Raw genomic sequence first — 18,558 nt, forward strand, 5'->3', positions numbered from 1 at the left:
TGGCCTGGTGCTAAGTATATCTGAACAGGAAATCTATTCGTAAGGCTGTTTTTACTCCTAACTTCAGACTGCTTTAGCTGTTCTCCTTCCTCATGCAATAGAAAAATTCATAAATAAAAATGCATTCAAAGTTTCTTACCTAAAAGGTATCCCTTCAAACATTGGTCTGCTCAAATGTCACTCACATTTTGCTTCTGCCCACCAGAGCTTGCAGTGCAGGACAGTCAGTCCCCCCACTTCAGCAAATGCCTCTCTTGCCTTTATGACCGAGAGCATTTTACCAGCTCACGTGCACATCCACCTAAGAAGAAGTTCATTTCAGTGCCGGGCTGTCGGGCCATCAGCTTCTTTGGACAATACTATGTTTCTGCCCGTTCTTTGGGCATTTAACAATTTTAATTGTTCAGTCATCCTGGTGTGTTTAAACTATGTCTTCAGTTTACATTAATGTAAAGCGAACAGTAACTTTTTTTAGTGTGTGTCATTAGGAAATATATTTTTCTGTGATGTGCATAAAACCTCAGTAGGGTTTCAATGCCTGTTATAATTAGACCTGCCTGTTGGAAAGCACTGCACTACTCTATTAAAATTAAATGTAATGCAATGGTTAATATGTTTTAAAAAGAGAACATTTATTGCAAGCAGGCACCTTTCACGTTTAGATAGCTTCATGTTTTATTTATTTTTTATTTTTATATTTGTGACATATTCTTGCAATAAAAATCGCGATAGCTTCAGCTTGCTTGGAGCAGCTCTCTTGGATGTGTCAATGCTAGTTATCCTGGGGATGTATCAATGAATCTATAGCCTATAATAACGATTGAAATGATTGTGTTCATTTCAAAGCTGCTCATGTGCAGACCTGTTCGAGTGAGCAGTTCAGGTGTGATGATGGCCGCTGCATCCCCGGGGCGTGGATCTGCGATGGGGACAACGACTGCGGCGACATGAGTGATGAGGACCAGAGACATAACTGCGGTGAGTATGTTAGAAAAAGATGTCTAAAGGTGGCAGATGCAGAGAAAGGGATAAGTGAAAGCCAGTCTTGTCCAGCACCTAGTTCTAGCAGTGCTTAATTTGAGCCTATAGTTTCCGGGTCTCGGCACCAGCACTTAATTGTCAGCACCGGCACTTACGACAGTCTGCACATGGTGGCACTGTCAGTCGAATTGAGAGATTAGGACAACAGCTGATTATTAATTCAATAAACAATAACTATGACTAATACCTACCAACCCAGGCCGTTTGTATATCTTTGGGGGCTTGGAATTGTCACTCTCGTGAGTGTGATGATTAGTAGTGTGTTGGCGCTGTCATTGGCACCTCTGACAGAGGCAATAGGTGGTGTAAGCTGCAAGGACCTCCTGACGAGGGCCCTGGCACTTACTATAATTTTTGTGTGCAAATTAAATACTAATGTAATGTTCTAGAACAAGTTTTCTGCTTCCGAAGTGTTGTCATTTATATTTCATTTCCCACCACCTCATAAAGTCTCACATAAAATGTGAGACTAAAATTGTGTCTGAATGGGGCATTCTCCCATAGTGCAGAGTCATGTTGGGTAGAGTCATACAGCTGTTGACATCAGCGTGTCCTTGATTTTGAATTTCTAATCAGGTTTTCACAATTGGAAGTTATAGACAATGCTGTGATCTGAGTTCATAAATCCGCATTATTTGTCGAAAGTTAGCTAGAGTTGTCAAGTGAGCGCTGTGGCATGAATTCTCCTAGTCCAAGTATGATCAACCACTGTCCTGGCTGTCTGTCTGTCTTTATTTTGATTTGGATGTTAAGAATTCAGAGCTCATGACAAAAACCTGATCATTTCTGATTAATGAAGATAGTTGTTAAACCACTTATATACTTTTTATGAAACTGGAACAGTGTACTTGAGCATCTTTGTTGGTTACATGCCGTGGCTTCACGTTACTGACCTCTTTCTATAAACACACACACACACACACACACACACACACACCATTGCACATACACAGTACCAAATGAGGCTCTGCCAGACATAAATTAGCATTGAGCATGTGCATCTATATTAAGACGGCCATATATATTAGTGACAACTTTGTAGTATCAGCTGGTTGTGTGTAGGCTATTCTTACACATAATTACAACAAACATCCAGTGTGGCTTCATTGGAGCTAATGTCTAAGTATGCAATAGTGAGATGGTGCTACAAAGTACTGACAATCCTCAGCCACACCTATTCACTAGGTGCAAAGTAAGGGAGTAACTGTGTCATTGCTATTGTGAACTTTTGTGGTTTCCTATGTATAAACCGAAGAAAGGTTTATAATGAATGCAATAATGAATGAGTAAGGGAGTTGGTCAGTGGCTGCGGTCATTTACATACAAAACATACATAAAATAACATACAATGTAAAGGGTTTGAGATACATAAATACTTCTTGCTTGTGAACATCTGATTTGCTGCTAATTTGTTCATTGGTCTTTAGCGAGTCGAAACTGCACAGGATCTGAGTTCACTTGCGTGAACAACAGACCCCCCATGCGGAGGTGCATCCCTCAAGGGTGGGTCTGTGACGGGGATGCTGACTGCGCTGATGCCTACGATGAACATCAGAACTGTACCCGAAGATCGTGCGGTGAAAATGAGTTTACCTGCAACAACGGACTGTGTGTCCGCAATTCTTACAGGTTAGTGACAAAACTAGTAGTGCCCAGAAGCTCTGGCAACACGACAGGTGGTTTGTCCAATATTTTCAGCTTCAGAGTTTTTTGCTTTGGAGCAAAAACTCTCGGTATTTTTGTTTGTAAATGAGAATTTTGCTTAAGTGTGGTAGTCCAGAGTGGGTTAGGACCCTTATTCTTTATTGCTTGCAACAAACTGGGGACTGCTTTGTAGCCCTTTCTCTTAAAAAAACAACTTTAAAAGCAAATATGCCTTAAGGTTTTGCTCGTTTTCATTGATGGATGTTTCATGCATGACAATAGATTTGATTCATATGGAAGACTCCCTTTTTTAAGCTAAAATTGCTTTATTTCGGGTGTCTCCTTCCTAAAATTGCCCCCATAGGGAAAATACATTCCCTCTGAATTCTTTCAAAATATCCCACTTTTATCAGTCATTACTTAGTAACGTTTTGAAGGATCGAACTTCCAATAAAGAATGCTTCAAAAACACAATGGCCTCTCATCAGCGTGGGAGGTCCTGTGATGCCACTTCACTTGATGTCACCGTGGGTCTAAGAGCATGAGATCCCAACCCTATTTGTGGGATGACACCTCTTATTTAAATCAGTTAAGTGTTGAGCTGAGAGAAAGGCCATTTCCCTTAAATGAGACACCATTGTTTTACTTCAGATACATTTTGTAAATGGTACAGAGAATGGAAAGTGGATTGACCAGCCTTCGGGGCTCGATTTCCTTCCTGAATCAGAAATTTTGAGTTTCGCTGTAAAACCTGCACCTTAGGATTTTTTTACTGCCGTATTTGAGCAATGGAAGCCCGGTGGACTATTTCCATGGAAAAGTGCCTGACATGTTGGAAAACCCAATAGAATTCGGTGTGAAAACACAGATTCGCTCCATTATACCCCATTCCATAGGTAAAAGCTTATAGAGGTGATATAATACCGCACTTGGGGCCTCATGTAGGAAGCCTAATACCGGCCGGTAACGGCCGATTTTCTGTAAATATACCGTTACCGACCGGTATTTAGGCTTTTGAGATGTAGGGGGATCATTTCATGATTCGGTATTTACCGAATCGGTAAAATTACCGAATCGGTAAATACCGAATCATGAAATGAGATGTAGGGGGAGTGTGTGGTGGGTGTGGGGATTCGTTATTTACCACCAACTAAAGGTTGGTGGTAAATAACGAATAGGTGTAAAAAAGCATTTTTGTGCACGTTTAAGTGTGCAATGTGGCAGACATACATGCCCTTAGGGCATGTATGTGCGCCACATGTGCACACATGGCCGAATCAGGGGTGCAACAGGGTGTCAATGTGACACCCTGCCACCCTTGCATGTGCTCCCCCCATTACCGAATCGGTATTTACCGAATCGGTAATGAGGCATACCTTCCCATCAATGGGAAGGTATGCCTCATTACCGAATCGGTAAATACCGATTCGGTAATTACCGAATTTCTACGAATCGGTAATTTTTACCGCATAAATACCCTACATAGCATTTACCACTTCATAAATACCGAATCGGTATGATTCGGTATTTATGAAGTGGTAAATGCCAGGCCACCTACATGAGGCCCTTGGTATTTGTAATACTGCGTGCTGTCAATACATGGGTGTGGTATTTCTGCGGCTTCCCACTCCCTCCCTTGACAAGCCCTTGTAACAGAGTGATACCTAGCCCACTCGTTGTTAATGTCTCATCCCTGATGTTATTAAATTCACTGCTAACTCAACAAGCCAGAGAAAAGAGTATTGAAATGTTGTGTCAGAGTGCATATGCCACTAGTCCTAGCTCATTGCTCTTTTATTACCTTCCTGGGAGCTTTCAACATTCTCTTGTTCTATTTCAATATTATTGGAGTCTGGTGATGTTTTTTTTCTTCTATTGCTTTTTCACACTGCAGTTATGACCCAAGTGAGAGTGATTAGTGAAAATGATTCATGATTACCAACTGTTAATGCATAGCAGCCTCTTTGCAATAACACTCTTCATCCATCATCCACCTATATTGTTCAGACGTGGGTGGACAGACACACAACATATCATATCTAAATTTATGAGGACTGGTTATGTAATTGACTGTAATAGAGTCTGTATTTACTGTTTTAACTACACACCCTACGTCTTCATACTGGGGCAGGTTATAAAGCGGACCAAAGCAAACCTAACCACGCTTTTAGTGTTTTTGATACACTGCTCGAAGTAACTAAACACACAGTCCTCACCGTATAGGTTAAACTTGGGCCACTCACACTCATACACACAGACACCCACACATGCACATGCTACACCTGGATCGTACCTAATCCTGCGGGTTATTTCTAGGTGTGACAGACGCAATGACTGTGGTGACAGTAGTGACGAGCGTGGCTGCACTTACCCAACCTGCCAGCAGAATCAATTCACCTGTCAAAATGGCCGCTGCATTACTAAGGCATTCGTCTGTGATGGAGATAATGACTGTGGCGATGAGTCGGATGAGCTGGAACACCTTTGCAGCACTCCTGAAGCAACGTGTGCTCCACAGCACTTCCAGTGTGACAATGGGCATTGTATAGAAGCAGTGAAAATTTGTAATCGCCTCGATGACTGCTCTGATAATAGCGACGAAAAAGGATGCGGTACGTACAGCTTCATTTTGGATAGGGTCCTGACAGGGAAAGTAGGTCATACTAAACTGATATTTGTATTGACTCTGATGTGTTTATGACAAACTATGTCTTCGGTAGTGTTTATCCAGACTTTCCTCTGCACTAGATTGAACCTATGGAGTTACAATTTTATTTACTTATAAAATACTAATCTTTCTAATGCAGCCATTTCTGTGTTTATATACTTGCATCACTCTTTTTCTTACATTAGTTTAATGTTAAACATTTGATTTAACACCCAAAGAACTTATTTTTCAATATCGTCCACCTAGTTAAGTGTATGATTCTCCATCCGACTAGAAAACTTATACCAACTTGGCCTAGTCATTCTATAAGAACTCCACCAGACAGGGTGAGGGCCAGGAAGGCCATACTCTTGAGGGAGCTGTCACTGAGCTTACCCCAGTGTTAAAAAAAGAGGACCCTGAGAGACAAAGAGGTTTCAATGAGTTCAACATTGATTAACATTTGCTAGGTTGGCCTGAGCAGCAAAGCGGCTTTCAGATCAAATATGAAGGTGTTATGTTTACCTTACCAATCAAATGATTATTCAGTAAAAGATAAATAGCTTGCAGTATATACAATTTTAAATAAAAGTATACTTTAAAAAAAATAAAAATGGTAAGAGGAAATTGATAACAAGTAACCCTTCAAGAGATAATTATTCTGGCACCTTTTTGGCCGCAAATCGGTTAATTTTTTAAAATAAACGTTACCAAAGACTCAATAGGCAAAGTCTTTTTGGGGTAAACATTCACGAGCAGTTTCTAGTCAGGAGAATCGAAAGGATAGAATATTTAGCTCCAAGAAAAAAGTCTGTGATCATAAAAGACTTATAGTCAGCAACAGTACCTAAAATAATCCCCCAAAATACAAAGCCCAATGTCATTTCAGATGATGCTATGACTGGGGCTGGGTCTTTTAACTGAGCACTGAAGCTTTCAAATAGGTGGGAAAGGTGAAGGCTTTGGGAATGCAGGCTGAGAAGTTTGTAGGCAGTTGTAAATGCTGGTAACATCTGGAATGGCCTTCAGTAACAAAGGCTTCTTGCAGAAGTGGTTGGTGAGTCCCCTCTACTGGAACCAAGTCTACAAAATTTCTCCCAGTCCAACATCTGACTGGAAGAATGTTGCACAAGAAGACCCATCAGCTGAAAGCAGTTTAGGTGCCCCCAGTAGGTGGTGTAAATATGGTCCCCTGACCAGAAGCTCCCTCTCGATACACAGAACTATCTTCCAGCACACAGCGTCCAGGTACTAGTTTTCCAGCAAGTAAAGTGCTCCTTTCACAAGAGCCATGGGCCTGACTATTCCTCGATTTCAAATCCCAATTGGCTGTTCTCTTTGTACTTCAGTCAATGACACTACTAGTGAAGAGGCCTCTCCATGATTGCTACCTTTTTGAATGATAAAATGAGTATATGTGTGGGTTAATTCCACTGCCTTGACTATGATGCCTGCACTGACAAATTTGCAGTCATCTAGATTATATTTTGTTACTGTGGTGACCAGGGTCATCCCGTGGGCAACGACAAAAGTGGGAGAGTCCCTCAAAGAATGCATAGGTGCCATAAAATGCTTATGGTGATAGAGTTGACTTGGTGAAAATATTCAGATCAGAGCCAAACACTTGCACTACATTTATCACATTCTGGGGCATATTTATTACAGATTTGCGTCACCCTTGTGCCATGCAGTGGGGGAGGAGGGTGACACAAAACCTACATTGGCATTTATCAAGCTACGCAAAGCCACCTTGCATGGCCCTGCGTGGCTTGGTAAATGTGGAGCAAAGCAGGGCACCGCAATTTGCTGCCTTATGTTACTGTGCTCCAGCAGGATGTTCCATATGCGGAGCATGGCGCATTCCCAGATTTACTATTAATGCATTGGTGCTAGGCAGCAGGTTGTGTGCCAACTCAGACAGCAAGAATGCTTCATATTCCTGCCTTCTCCCTTTGACGCAACGAGGCAAGGTGGGTTGCTGTGTTGCAAGAATATTTAATAAATATGCCGCTCTATGTATTTTAAGGTGCGGTTCCACTAATGGTGATCAGATGAAGTGGAGAGCAGCGTTGACATCTAGGCCCAAGTCATTTCCCAAGATGTATTGAGATATCCATGCCACTTTTAGATTTAATTAATTCAATACTAAATCAAAGTGCCAATCCCAAAATGTTGCTTATGTTTTCACATGCAAAACACAGGTTTTCATCTATAACCCTCAAACATTCTAGCAATTTCGTCAGTATATGACAAAAGAAATGGTCTGAGTAATCCTTTTTTTATCGTGTCCAGGACCTTTATTTCTAATTAGGCAAAGTGACAAAATGGGGATCTGTAAAGTGGTGGGCAGTCCTCAGTTGGTAGGTTAAAGGGGGGCCTCCACTCACCGAGTGGGCCCAGCATGCCGCCCTCCCACTCCCCGAACCACCCTTATGTGCTTATAAGTAAAATCTATGAGGGGTTGTTTCCACCATAAGTTAGATGGTATACTCTAAGCCAAACACACCTTTCATATATTAAGCAAACAAAATTAATTTTATAATGAAAACAAAAGGTGATTGGGGAGCTCTCTCCATTTCCATGCGCTCATCCAAGGGTTACATGAAATATACTCATTCACTGTTATCATTGACAAGGAGCAATTTAGATAACTGCTGCTGTACGAGTCTTAAGGATGTAATGTATCTCAGAACCTTAATGTACATATTGTGCATCTGTGAGTGGAGGATACTTTTTTACTATTAGTTAAAAATTAGTGAATTCATTTTTGCCATTTTAAATAATAATAATAATAATAATAATAAAGCGTTTTATAAAGCGCATGGCTGCACAACTGTGTATCCCCGCGCTGATTGCTGACAAAAACTCCTTACAGCTCACCGAGACAGAGAGACAGGGAAATGTTAATAAGGGAAGAGATGAGTTTTTAGTTTAGCTCTAAAGAGGATTTCTGATGGTTCCATTCTCAGATGAACTGGCAGGGCATTCCAGTGCTTTGCTCCAAGAAAACTAAAGGAGCGACCGCCTAGTCTTGCTCTATTGATCCGGGGAAGTTTGAATTGTGACATACCCGAGGATCTGAGGTTTCTGGTAGGGCGGTGGATAGTAAGAAGATTTCTCAAATAAGTGGGTCCTTTGTTGTGTGCAATTCTGTGGGCATAGCAGAGAGCCTTAAATCTGATTCTTTCTCTAACTGGAAGCCAGTGAAGCTTGGATAAGGTTGCTGTAGCGGATGTTCTTTTTGGTAAACCTAGTACCATGCGGGCGGCCGCATTTTGAATGCATTGAAGCTGGTGCAGTTGTTTTTGGTTCGCACCTAAAAGGAGAACGTTTCCATAATCCAGGTGGGGCGTTATCAATGCATGCACTAATGTTTTCCTTGCTTCCATGGGAACAAGATCAATAGTCTTACGCAGGATTTTTAACGTACCCATACATTTGCCAATTGTTTTATTGACTTGTGTTCTTCCCGACAAATCCGAGTCAATCATTATTCCTAGGTTTTTGACCATTTCGACTGGGTGAGGACAATCGCCCAGTGTAGTAGGCCACCAAGCCTGGGACCATATGGAGGTTTTTTTCCTACCACTAGCACCTCCGTTTTGTCGCCATTCAAACGGAGGCAGTTATTATCCATCCAGGTGGCGACCGCTGCCATACAGCTAGAAAAATTGGTGGCAAATTTTTCGCTGTCTGGGGTGAGTTTGAACATGAGCTGGGTGTCGTCAGCATAACTGACAATGCCCACCCCAAAATTCTCTACGACTCGAGCTAGGGGTTCCATATAGATGTTAAACAGGGTAGGGCTCAAACTAGAGCCCTGTGGGACCCCATAGCTGATGTCGCGAGAAGATGACTTGAAGGGTGGGCAGTGTATTTGGAAAGATCTTTTGGAGAGAAAAGATTTAAACCAGGCAAGGGCATGATCCCTTACTCCAATGTCTGATAGTCGGGACAACAGGGTGTCATGAAGCACAGTGTCGAAAGCTGCACTTAAGTCAAGCATGACAAGTGCAGCTGTCTCCCCCTCATCTACCATCTTGCGAATGCACTCCGTGGAGTAAAGAACCGCGGACTCCGTGGAGTATCCAGGTCTAAAACCAGATTGTGTCGGATGAAGTATGTTTCCTTCTTCTAGAAAAGTCATCAGTTGTTTATTGACTATTTTTTCTATAATCTTAGCGCATTGTGGCAAGAGGGAGATGGGTCTAAGATTTTGATATTGAGTAACCGGAATGTTTGGTTTTTTTTTGAGAGGGATGACTTGTGCTGTCTTCCATGCTTCTGGGACGTAGCATTCTTGAAAGGACAAAGTGATCAAGTGTCTGATATGATCAATAAGACCGTTGTTCATAATGTCTTTAATTTTACCTAAAGGGCACACATCGTTAGGGGATCCTGAGTGGATACTAATGATAATGCTGATCAACTTTTCTTTGTCAGGAGTGATAAAACGTGTGAGCGTGGTTTTTTGGATAGGGAGTGGTTCATTCCCTTCTATGACATGGTTTGAAAAAGTGGCATGTATTTTCTCGACTTTATTGACAAAGAAGTCAGCTATCTGATCGCATATGTCATCAGAATATGTGTCCTGCATATCTAGGGTAGTGGTGTTTGTAAGTTCCTTATAAATGCTAAAAAGTTCTTTCATGGGGTTAGTTGCCTCTTCAATTCTTGTCTGGTAAAAGGAACTTTTCTCCTCTCTAACCATTTTCTGGTATGATTTTAACTCTAGTTTATATAGTTCCTTAAGCTCGGGAGAGTAATTTTTCCTCCACTTGCGTTCTGTCACTTTACAGTGTATTTTCGCAAGTTTTAATTTTTCTGTATACCAGGGTTCAGATTTGGTTCTTCTAACGGGGGGTTTAGACGTCCACGGTGCAATAGTATCGAGTGCCTTGCTCAGCCATGTTTCATAATTCTTCCAGGTATCTTGTAAGGAGAGTCCTATTGGCGGGGTGTGTTTCTGTAATTCACTGATCATACGTTCCGGGGTGTAGTTTTTCCAGTTTCGTCGTTTAGTGAACAGGGGTTTATTGGGGGCTAGCTTACTCTTGTTAATGGGAATATAAAAGGTGATCAGGTGGTGGTCAGACCATATGATAGGTGTAGGGGGGAGCATTTCAATATCCTCCCAGGTAGAAAAGACTGGGTCAAGAAGATGTCCCTGTTGATGCGTGGGGGAGTTTGATAGCAGTGTTACTCCTATCGCCTGTAAAGCAGTTCTAAGTATTTGGGCTTCTTTAGCATTATTATCTTCCAGATGAAGATTCAGATCACCTAAAATCATGAAGTTATGATGTTTTATCGCTAATTGAGTAGCTGATTCTATAAGCTGGTTACAGAAAGAAGTAGCGTTTCCAGGGGGACGATATATAAGAAGGCCGGTAATGGTCATCAATGGGGTCATTTTTATTGAGAAGGTCCCACATTCGCTATGGGTATTAGCAGTGTCAGTAAGTGTGCATTGTAATTCCTTTTTGCAAATTAATGCAATTCCACCTCCACGTAGTTTAGGTCTGTCGATTCTTAAAAGGCTATAACTCAAAGGTATCGCCTCTACGATGTCAGGGGCTGAAGAATCGTCTAACCATGTTTCTGTGAGAAACAGCACATCATAATCTTGTGATTGTAGTATCTCTCGCAATTCCGTCTTGTGTTTTACCATCGATCTACAATTTAGCAGCAACATTTTAAGTTTGGGTGTAGGGGCCTTATATAGAGGAGCCTTGCTGAAGGAATAGTTACATATGTGACAGTGTTGTGGGATACAGTTGGGGTCAATGGCATGTAAACAAAGTTTGTTGGCGGTCCTACCCAAATTGTGCAGAGTCGCGCTAGAGTAGCAGAATCTCAGCTGGTCCACTCTCTTAGCAGAACCTATATCGATGGTAGAGGAGCTAGAGTGTCCTGCCCCGCGCCCCGGTCGTTCGCGGACGGGCGCAGACGGGCTTGCCTTCGGCGCGCCATCGTCGCGCCCGCTGCGCTCGTCCGCTGCGCTTCCGGTGGGGACACATGCTATATAGCAGAGGGGTCCTGGGGGGGCGTGGCTACGGAGGTGGGCGTGGCCTAGCGACCGGCCAATCCCGTCGTTTCAGCAGGGAAAATTGAGCCTACGTCAGCAAGCACTCTGCTGAGTAGGTGAAGGTTAAAAATGCGGCGCAAAGTAAAGGAAACCAAGACAATTTAAACCCAATAGTTTTAAAATGGGCTGTCAGTGCCCTGCTCCCGGCTGTGCCTCAAGAGCTGTATGTGGTACAAGCAAACGCAGCGCTCGAGAACAGCGTGCGTTTATGTCGGAGGGGGCGTGGCTACGGAGGTGGGCGTGGCCTAGCGACCGGCCAATCCCGTCGTTTCAGCAGGGAAAATTGAGCCTACGTCAGCAGGCACTCTGCTGAGTAGGTGAAGGTTAAAAAATGCGGCGCAAAGTAAAGGAAACCAAGACAATTTAAACCCAATAGTTTTAAAATGGGCTGTCAGTGCCCTGCTCCCGGCTGTGCCTCAAGAGCTGTATGTGGTGCAAGCAAACGCAGCGCTCGAGAACAGCGTGCGTTTATGTCGGAGGGGGCGTGGCTACGGAGGTGGGCGTGGCCTAGCGACCGGCCAATCCCGTCGTTTCAGCAGGGAAAATTGAGCCTACGTCAGCAAGCACTCTGCTGAGTAGGTGAAGGTTAAAAATGCGGCGCAAAGTAAAGGAAACCAAGACAATTTAAACCCAATAGTTTTAAAATGGGCTGTCAGTGCCCTGCTCCCGGCTGTGCCTCAAGAGCTGTATGTGGTACAAGCAAACGCAGCGCTCGAGAACAGCGTGCGTTTATGTCGGAGGGGGCGTGGCTACGGAGGTGGGCGTGGCCTAGCGACCGGCCAATCCCGTCGTTTCAGCAGGGAAAATTGAGCCTACGTCAGCAAGCACTCTGCTGAGTAGGTGAAGGTTAAAAATGCGGCGCAAAGTAAAGGAAACCAAGACAATTTAAACCCAATAGTTTTAAAATGGGCTGTCAGTGCCCTGCTCCCGGCTGTGCCTCAAGAGCTGTATGTGGTGCAAGCAAATAAATTACCTTCCCACTCTCATATTTCATTTTTAAATGAGTAGGACATTATTTGTATTACTTATGAACCAGTAATTATTGTGAACATATTTTTCGCTCACTATGTCATGCCTCTCACATCCATTCTAATATTCAACTTCCTTTGTAAAACGTGTTTTTGCAAAGTTTGGTGACTAAAGACTTTTTTTGCCTACATTTTCTACTAGTCATAAAATATAATTCCCATAAATATTTAGATGTAACCTTCACCATATTTACCATGAGTAGCGTTAAAAGAGTAAGATGAAATACAAGAATATTGTGTGTGTGAATGATGGTCAGCCTGTCATTGATATTAAACCAGGCATTTATGTACAAAATACATTTTAAAACTTTCAGTAGTGTTGATTCTTCAGTTCACTCATCATTCAAAAGGCGACTTACATATTTCTGTTGTGTTTTCAGGCATTAATGAGTGTGCCAACCCTTCTCTTAGTGGTTGTGACCACAACTGCACAGACACTCAAACAAGTTTCTTCTGTTCCTGTCGCCCGGGATACCGGCTCATGTCAGACAAGCGGACCTGCGATGACGTTGACGAATGCACTGACAACCCATCTGTCTGTAGCCAGGCCTGTGAGAACATTGCAGGCTCATACGTATGTAAATGTGCCCCAGGCTACATCCGGGAGCCCAATGGGCGACAATGTCGTCAGAACAGCAACATCTCACCCTACCTCATATTTAGCAATCGCTACTACCTAAGAAACCTAACCGCTGATGGCCTTTCCTACTCCCTTATCTTACAAGGGCTCAGCAATGCTGTGGCTCTGGACTTTGACAGGGTAGAAAGGAGGTTGTACTGGATTGATGTGGGCAGAAGAGTCATTGAAAGGATGTTCCTGAATGGCACAAACCGGGAGACAATCATCAGCTATGATGTGCCCAATGGAGAAGGGCTGGCCATTGACTGGGTTGCAAGGTAAGAAACATGTAGGACTCGTGGACTGGTGCTGTGTGCCCAAGTAGGTTTGTTCCTCATGTCTTCAGTGCCAGAGTGAATGTGATGAGTGCTTTGAAACTGGTGGGTAAGATACATGAGAGGGTTCTTATATTAAGCGGTAAATATATTTAGCATATTTATTTTCACAATAAAGATATTTAGTGGTTTATTAAATTTTCGAATTTGTCTTGTTGTGCGCAAATACATCATCACTAGAATTTCTGAGTCATCAAGTTGTTTCACCTTAAACACACCCTATAGAACTGTGAAGGTACATTTGTGTGTTAAACTGGGTGCTCTAAAACCCAAAGATATGCCTTTGTCTTGTTCCTGTTTCGGTTCCACATATGAGAATTACGTCTAACGATGAACTCTAACTTTACTAGCAAATGTGCCAAATCGAGAAAGTCTAAGGTGCTCTAGGACATTACAGCCAATAGTCATTGGAAGAATTAATAGATCACAAACACATTACATGTCCTTTGTTAGTACAATGGTTTTATCGAGATTTTAAAGGGGAAATAATACAGCGAAATTCGCAGTAAGAATAAAATAATAAATAACAATGGAAAAATAAAAATAATAGTTAAAAAAGCTCAAAATAAAAATAACAATACAAGTTGATACAGTTCTCTTGCATAATTCCCTAGAGCACAGATGTTATTGATATTGAACCTGAAAGAGGAGAGTGTAGCTTTATCAGAACTAAAGGTCTGGGTCACTTGATGTGCAAGCATGCTACATAACAGAGACCCCGAGGAAGAAGTTTTTCCCATATATACAGTAAATACAAAACTGGGTTTTTGAAATAAATCACTTTTGCCTGACCCTCCATTGCATTTTGTGTTTAGAATTGTGCTACCATTGTGCTCAGGAGGTTTGTTTTATTCTGTCATGCCTTAAAGAGTGATTGATGATGCACCAAACTATAATGCAATGGAATTTACTTTGCTTGAGTGTTCTCTGCACCTGCTGTTGCAGGGAATTAGAAGTAGAGGATAGAGCTGGAGGCTGGCAACTGCTGATGGTGATTGTTGGTACCAACTTACCTTGTGATCAGTAACTGTAATAATAAAGCATATGTTCTAGTCGTGGCTGAAGGTGATTTTGAAACACCCCAGACATCAGTGCAGCATATGTTTTTTTCAAGAGAGGGAACTGGTCTAATAAGCTCTGCTCCTCTTTCAGTTCTCAAGAAAGAGAAATGACGCGGTGCCCACCAGTGCTAGGGATAGATAGACTCTCAGGGGTTTAATTTCAAATAATAAGCAATTTTCAGCAACAGGTAACCCCGACACCTGGATAAATGTGTTGCACTGCAAGTCCTTCTTTGTCCTGCACTAGGGATTGACAGAAGGGGGAGATGTTCCAATGGCCAATGTCCTCTGTTCGGAAAGAGAATAAGGACCATAGGACTTTAACTCATTGTCTCGATATTCCTCTCATCTATCTTAAAAATGGAAAATGTGTTTTATTTCCTCTGTCTCTTTAATTATATGTTGGTGTGTGTGATGGCTGGACAGGCAGCTTCTGGCACAACTTCAAAGAACTGGTCATATGTGTAAGTTGTCCCCACCTCTACCATTCACTTGGACGCTGTTGTGAGATGCCATAAACTGATATGTTGACTGACCCCCACCTATTGTATTAGAAGTTAGCATTTCCATCTGAACTAGTTGAAACTTGATTGCATTTAGTTCATAATCTGTTGCTGGAGGCACAAGTAAGAGTTATGCTTCAGTTACATACCACAGAATCTATGCAGCACTTTTGGCATAATGGAAAATGTGACCCTCAAATATATTCTAAAAAACACATATCAAAACTCTTATTTGTCTTTATGGATTTTAGGAAACTCTACTGGGTGGATGCAACCAGGGATTCTCTGAATGTTGCTGAGCTGGATGGCAGATTTCGGAAAAGACTGGCTGATCGCTGTATGGATGGAAACAACACTTTCTGCTTTCAGAACCCTAGAGCAATAGTGGTTCATCCGAAATATGGGTATGATGGCTTCAAAAATATATTTTCAACCAGATTTATGTTTAGGCCTTTAGTTTGAACCCACAAACACTCAGTATGCAATATTTTCCCATACATGAATGTGTTTTACATTCCATACTTTTTATCCTCTTGTTTCTAAACTATTGTTGATTGTTCTGAAAGAATAAATATAGAATGGAATGAAAATGGCCCATTAGAGTGCATTATTATCACAGCATAACATTTTATCTTTTCCTCATCATATTCAGACATTACATAACACGTTCTCTTACTTGCTTGTCTTGGGAGAATCCATAAACATTTTAAACTAATATTCTTTATTATTTGAACAGTTTTACAAAACTCGATGGCTGCTTTCTTTCGTCACTATTCAGGATGACATGGGCTTTCTCGGTGAGAAAATGCTCCAGCTCACATGAACACAAATACTAATTAAGACAAAGCAAGGGAGCTTAATATCTTAATGGAACCCTATCCACATAATATGGACAACTAAATGCATGTTAAACCTCCCCCCAGATTGACCCATTTGGAATCCAAATGAGTATACTATGGAAATCGTCTCAAATTGTAGCTTTCTAGACAGACATAGTCAATTACACATACTCTAGAGGATTATGGGCATGACAGACAATCTTCTGGCATATGCATAGCAGAAAATATGCATTTTTCTCTAAGGGGGGATTTCTTTCCAGATTTGAGATTCTGCTAATGTTATTCTCCCATGAAGTGTGGGGGTTTATCCAATCATTTCTCCCCTTGGAAACTGACTTATTCCTTCCCTTTCTATGGGTATCTTTTCATGGTAAGAAAGATGCTGAAAATTTTTCTGAATACAAATAAATTTGCATGTTTGTGGATATTTACAAACTTTTTGCTGGGCGATGGCCCAGCAATGCCTCTTATCCGCCCTTGGCCAGCAATGTACTAATGTACAATCTGCAGAGTTGTAGACTGCCAGCTGAAGTAAACCCCATCTACTGCCACAACTTTCTGTCACTCCTGATTCTGTGAAGAAATCTCAGGGAAATGTCAATCCTTAGTGAATTGCACACATGGTTCCTACTAGTGCCTTTTGTAATGATTTGGCATTTATACATTTTGAAAAGGACATCAGAAGGTCCCAAATAACTCCAAACAAAGTAGTTTACTCTCTTGGCAACATTTCATCGATACCGTACACAAATAATAAAAGACAGCTGAATACTTATGCCTCTTTCTAGCCAAGGGGTTCTCTCGCTTTCAGATATATTTTCTGAAATAGTTGACTATACCTCTGTTTTGGTTTTCAATGTAGGTAACTTCTATGAAGTACACTAATATCTCCACTGTCATACTAATGTTACTGACTGTCTTATGGTGTTGATTGGTGAAAGTGTTCTGTCAGGTTGGCCGAATTTGGTGAGTATGACTTAAGGTGTTGAGGGAGGTAAAGGAGCTGCCTGTCTAAAGGCCCATAAGTAACCATAAGACAGGCACCGCTCAACACGTTCCTGCATGGTACGGCATGCACCATGTGGCGCATGCCGCACCATGTAGAAACTGGGGTGCACATTTGCAGGGGGCAAAACACTTGCCCATCTGCATCCACCCCTAGCCCCTGGATTGGCAGGGGACCCTATTAGGGCCCCCTTTGTTGCCTCACCACCAGCCTTTCCATGGTGGGCTCACCACCATGGAAAGACTAGTGGTGAGGCAACTCGTAGTATTCTCGGCGGTGTCGCAGCGGCACCGCCAGCATATTACTCAGCCTAACCGCTGCGCCACGGGATCCAGGATCCCTGGCAGCTGCAGCAGTCCAGTGGCAGTCCAAACACGGAATACCGCAGTCTGGCAGTCCGTGGACCACCATGGGTTCAGCCATCCAATAGACTGCCCAATTCATAATCACCCTCTATGTCATTGGGAGATATGGACATCCCTTCCCTGTAACCGTTTGGTTCAACTCAGTTTTTACTGTGGGAAAGTGACCTGAAAATGCTATTTTTAAATGGAAATAACATAGAACTGGTGCCACACTTCTCAGATTAACTATTGTGAGATTAGGAAGGGCCTGAGGACATAAGAACATTTATGGCAATGGGGTAGTGACGGAAGGGAGTGAGACTGGCTGGGAGAAAGAACAGGGACATATTGCAGTGCTCATGACAAGGATCCCCTTGAAATTATGCATGGCTAGATTAATCAAGAATGTTTTTACTCTGATAATGTTTTGAGTGTGTTGTATACAGTAAGAGCTCTGTTCTCATTGATTATAACAAGTACACTTCATGATTTGAATATGAAGAATTTGTTGAGTCTCTAAGTCTAAAGCAATACAATATCACTTGTATGCTGTTTAGGTTCAGGGTTAAGGTGATAGGTAGCATATGACTACTGTTGTGATATCACACTGGTTTAATATCTGGTTTGAAAGCTGCTCTCTGATAGTGTAGCATTACCAAACTAGAGAGGGACTGTCTCTGATGCTTCAGACTAGGTGTACATTGGCCATTTCTCCTGTTATCTGAACAGATGCATCATGTCAAAGAACCTACTAGGATTGTTGTTGTACTTCAGAGTCCATAACAATAAGAACTTTTCATCCACTTGGGTCAGTATTCTGACATACTCATAGTTGAGGAAGCTATGATTATATGCTACAACTGCTGCATGTAAGGAAGCGTGTCAGTCATGACGCCCTAGCTTATCATAACTTGTCTTGAGACACACTACGCACTCACTATTTTCATATCTGCTGGTACAAGACCATTAAGTTGATGCAATTGATAGAGAGATTGACAGCACATGGTGAGAAAAGTGTCCCTAAATGTAGTTCTCTTTGCTGAGGAAGGCAAAGTGTGAGAGCCTGAAATGTGGTAGGGCTCGAATGAAGCACAAGGTAATGTGCAGTGCCTTAGCTAGGCCTTTTGCTGCCTGTGGCAGTCCTAGACTTTACCACCCCATGTGTGCTCTAAGAACGGGGCGGATAACACCACACTTCCTCCGCTACGCCACTGGTAATGTGTAATATTTTCTAGTCACTGCATGCTTTTCTCCTATTTTCTTCTTGAGCTCTCCCTACTTATAAATAGGAAGATACATCTTCTGGATCAGAGGCAAGGGGAAAATAAGGAGACCCTACAGAATGTACAGATCATAGTTATAGAAAATAAGGGCAATTTTCTGTACTCAACATTTGTTACACCTCT

At 42.1% G+C, this 18,558-nt stretch overlaps 1 protein-coding gene across 1 annotated transcript in view; it reads left to right on the top strand.

The window, feature by feature from the left end:
* The window catches only part of LRP2 (LDL receptor related protein 2), a 342,454-nt gene that overhangs the window by 229,005 nt on the left and 94,891 nt on the right, over positions 1-18,558 (top strand). Inside the window, exons 47-51 of the mRNA XM_085645360.1 lie at positions 847-978; positions 2,469-2,670; positions 5,002-5,297; positions 12,826-13,342; positions 15,215-15,367. Coding sequence (XP_085501486.1) covers positions 847-978; positions 2,469-2,670; positions 5,002-5,297; positions 12,826-13,342; positions 15,215-15,367 — 1,300 coding nt within the window. The remainder of the gene's footprint in view (positions 1-846; positions 979-2,468; positions 2,671-5,001; positions 5,298-12,825; positions 13,343-15,214; positions 15,368-18,558) is intronic.

The sequence above is a fragment of the Triturus cristatus genome, chromosome 3_1 (assembly GCF_964204655.1).
Source record: "Triturus cristatus chromosome 3_1, aTriCri1.1, whole genome shotgun sequence".
In the NCBI taxonomy this organism is placed as follows: Eukaryota; Metazoa; Chordata; class Amphibia; order Caudata; family Salamandridae; genus Triturus; species Triturus cristatus.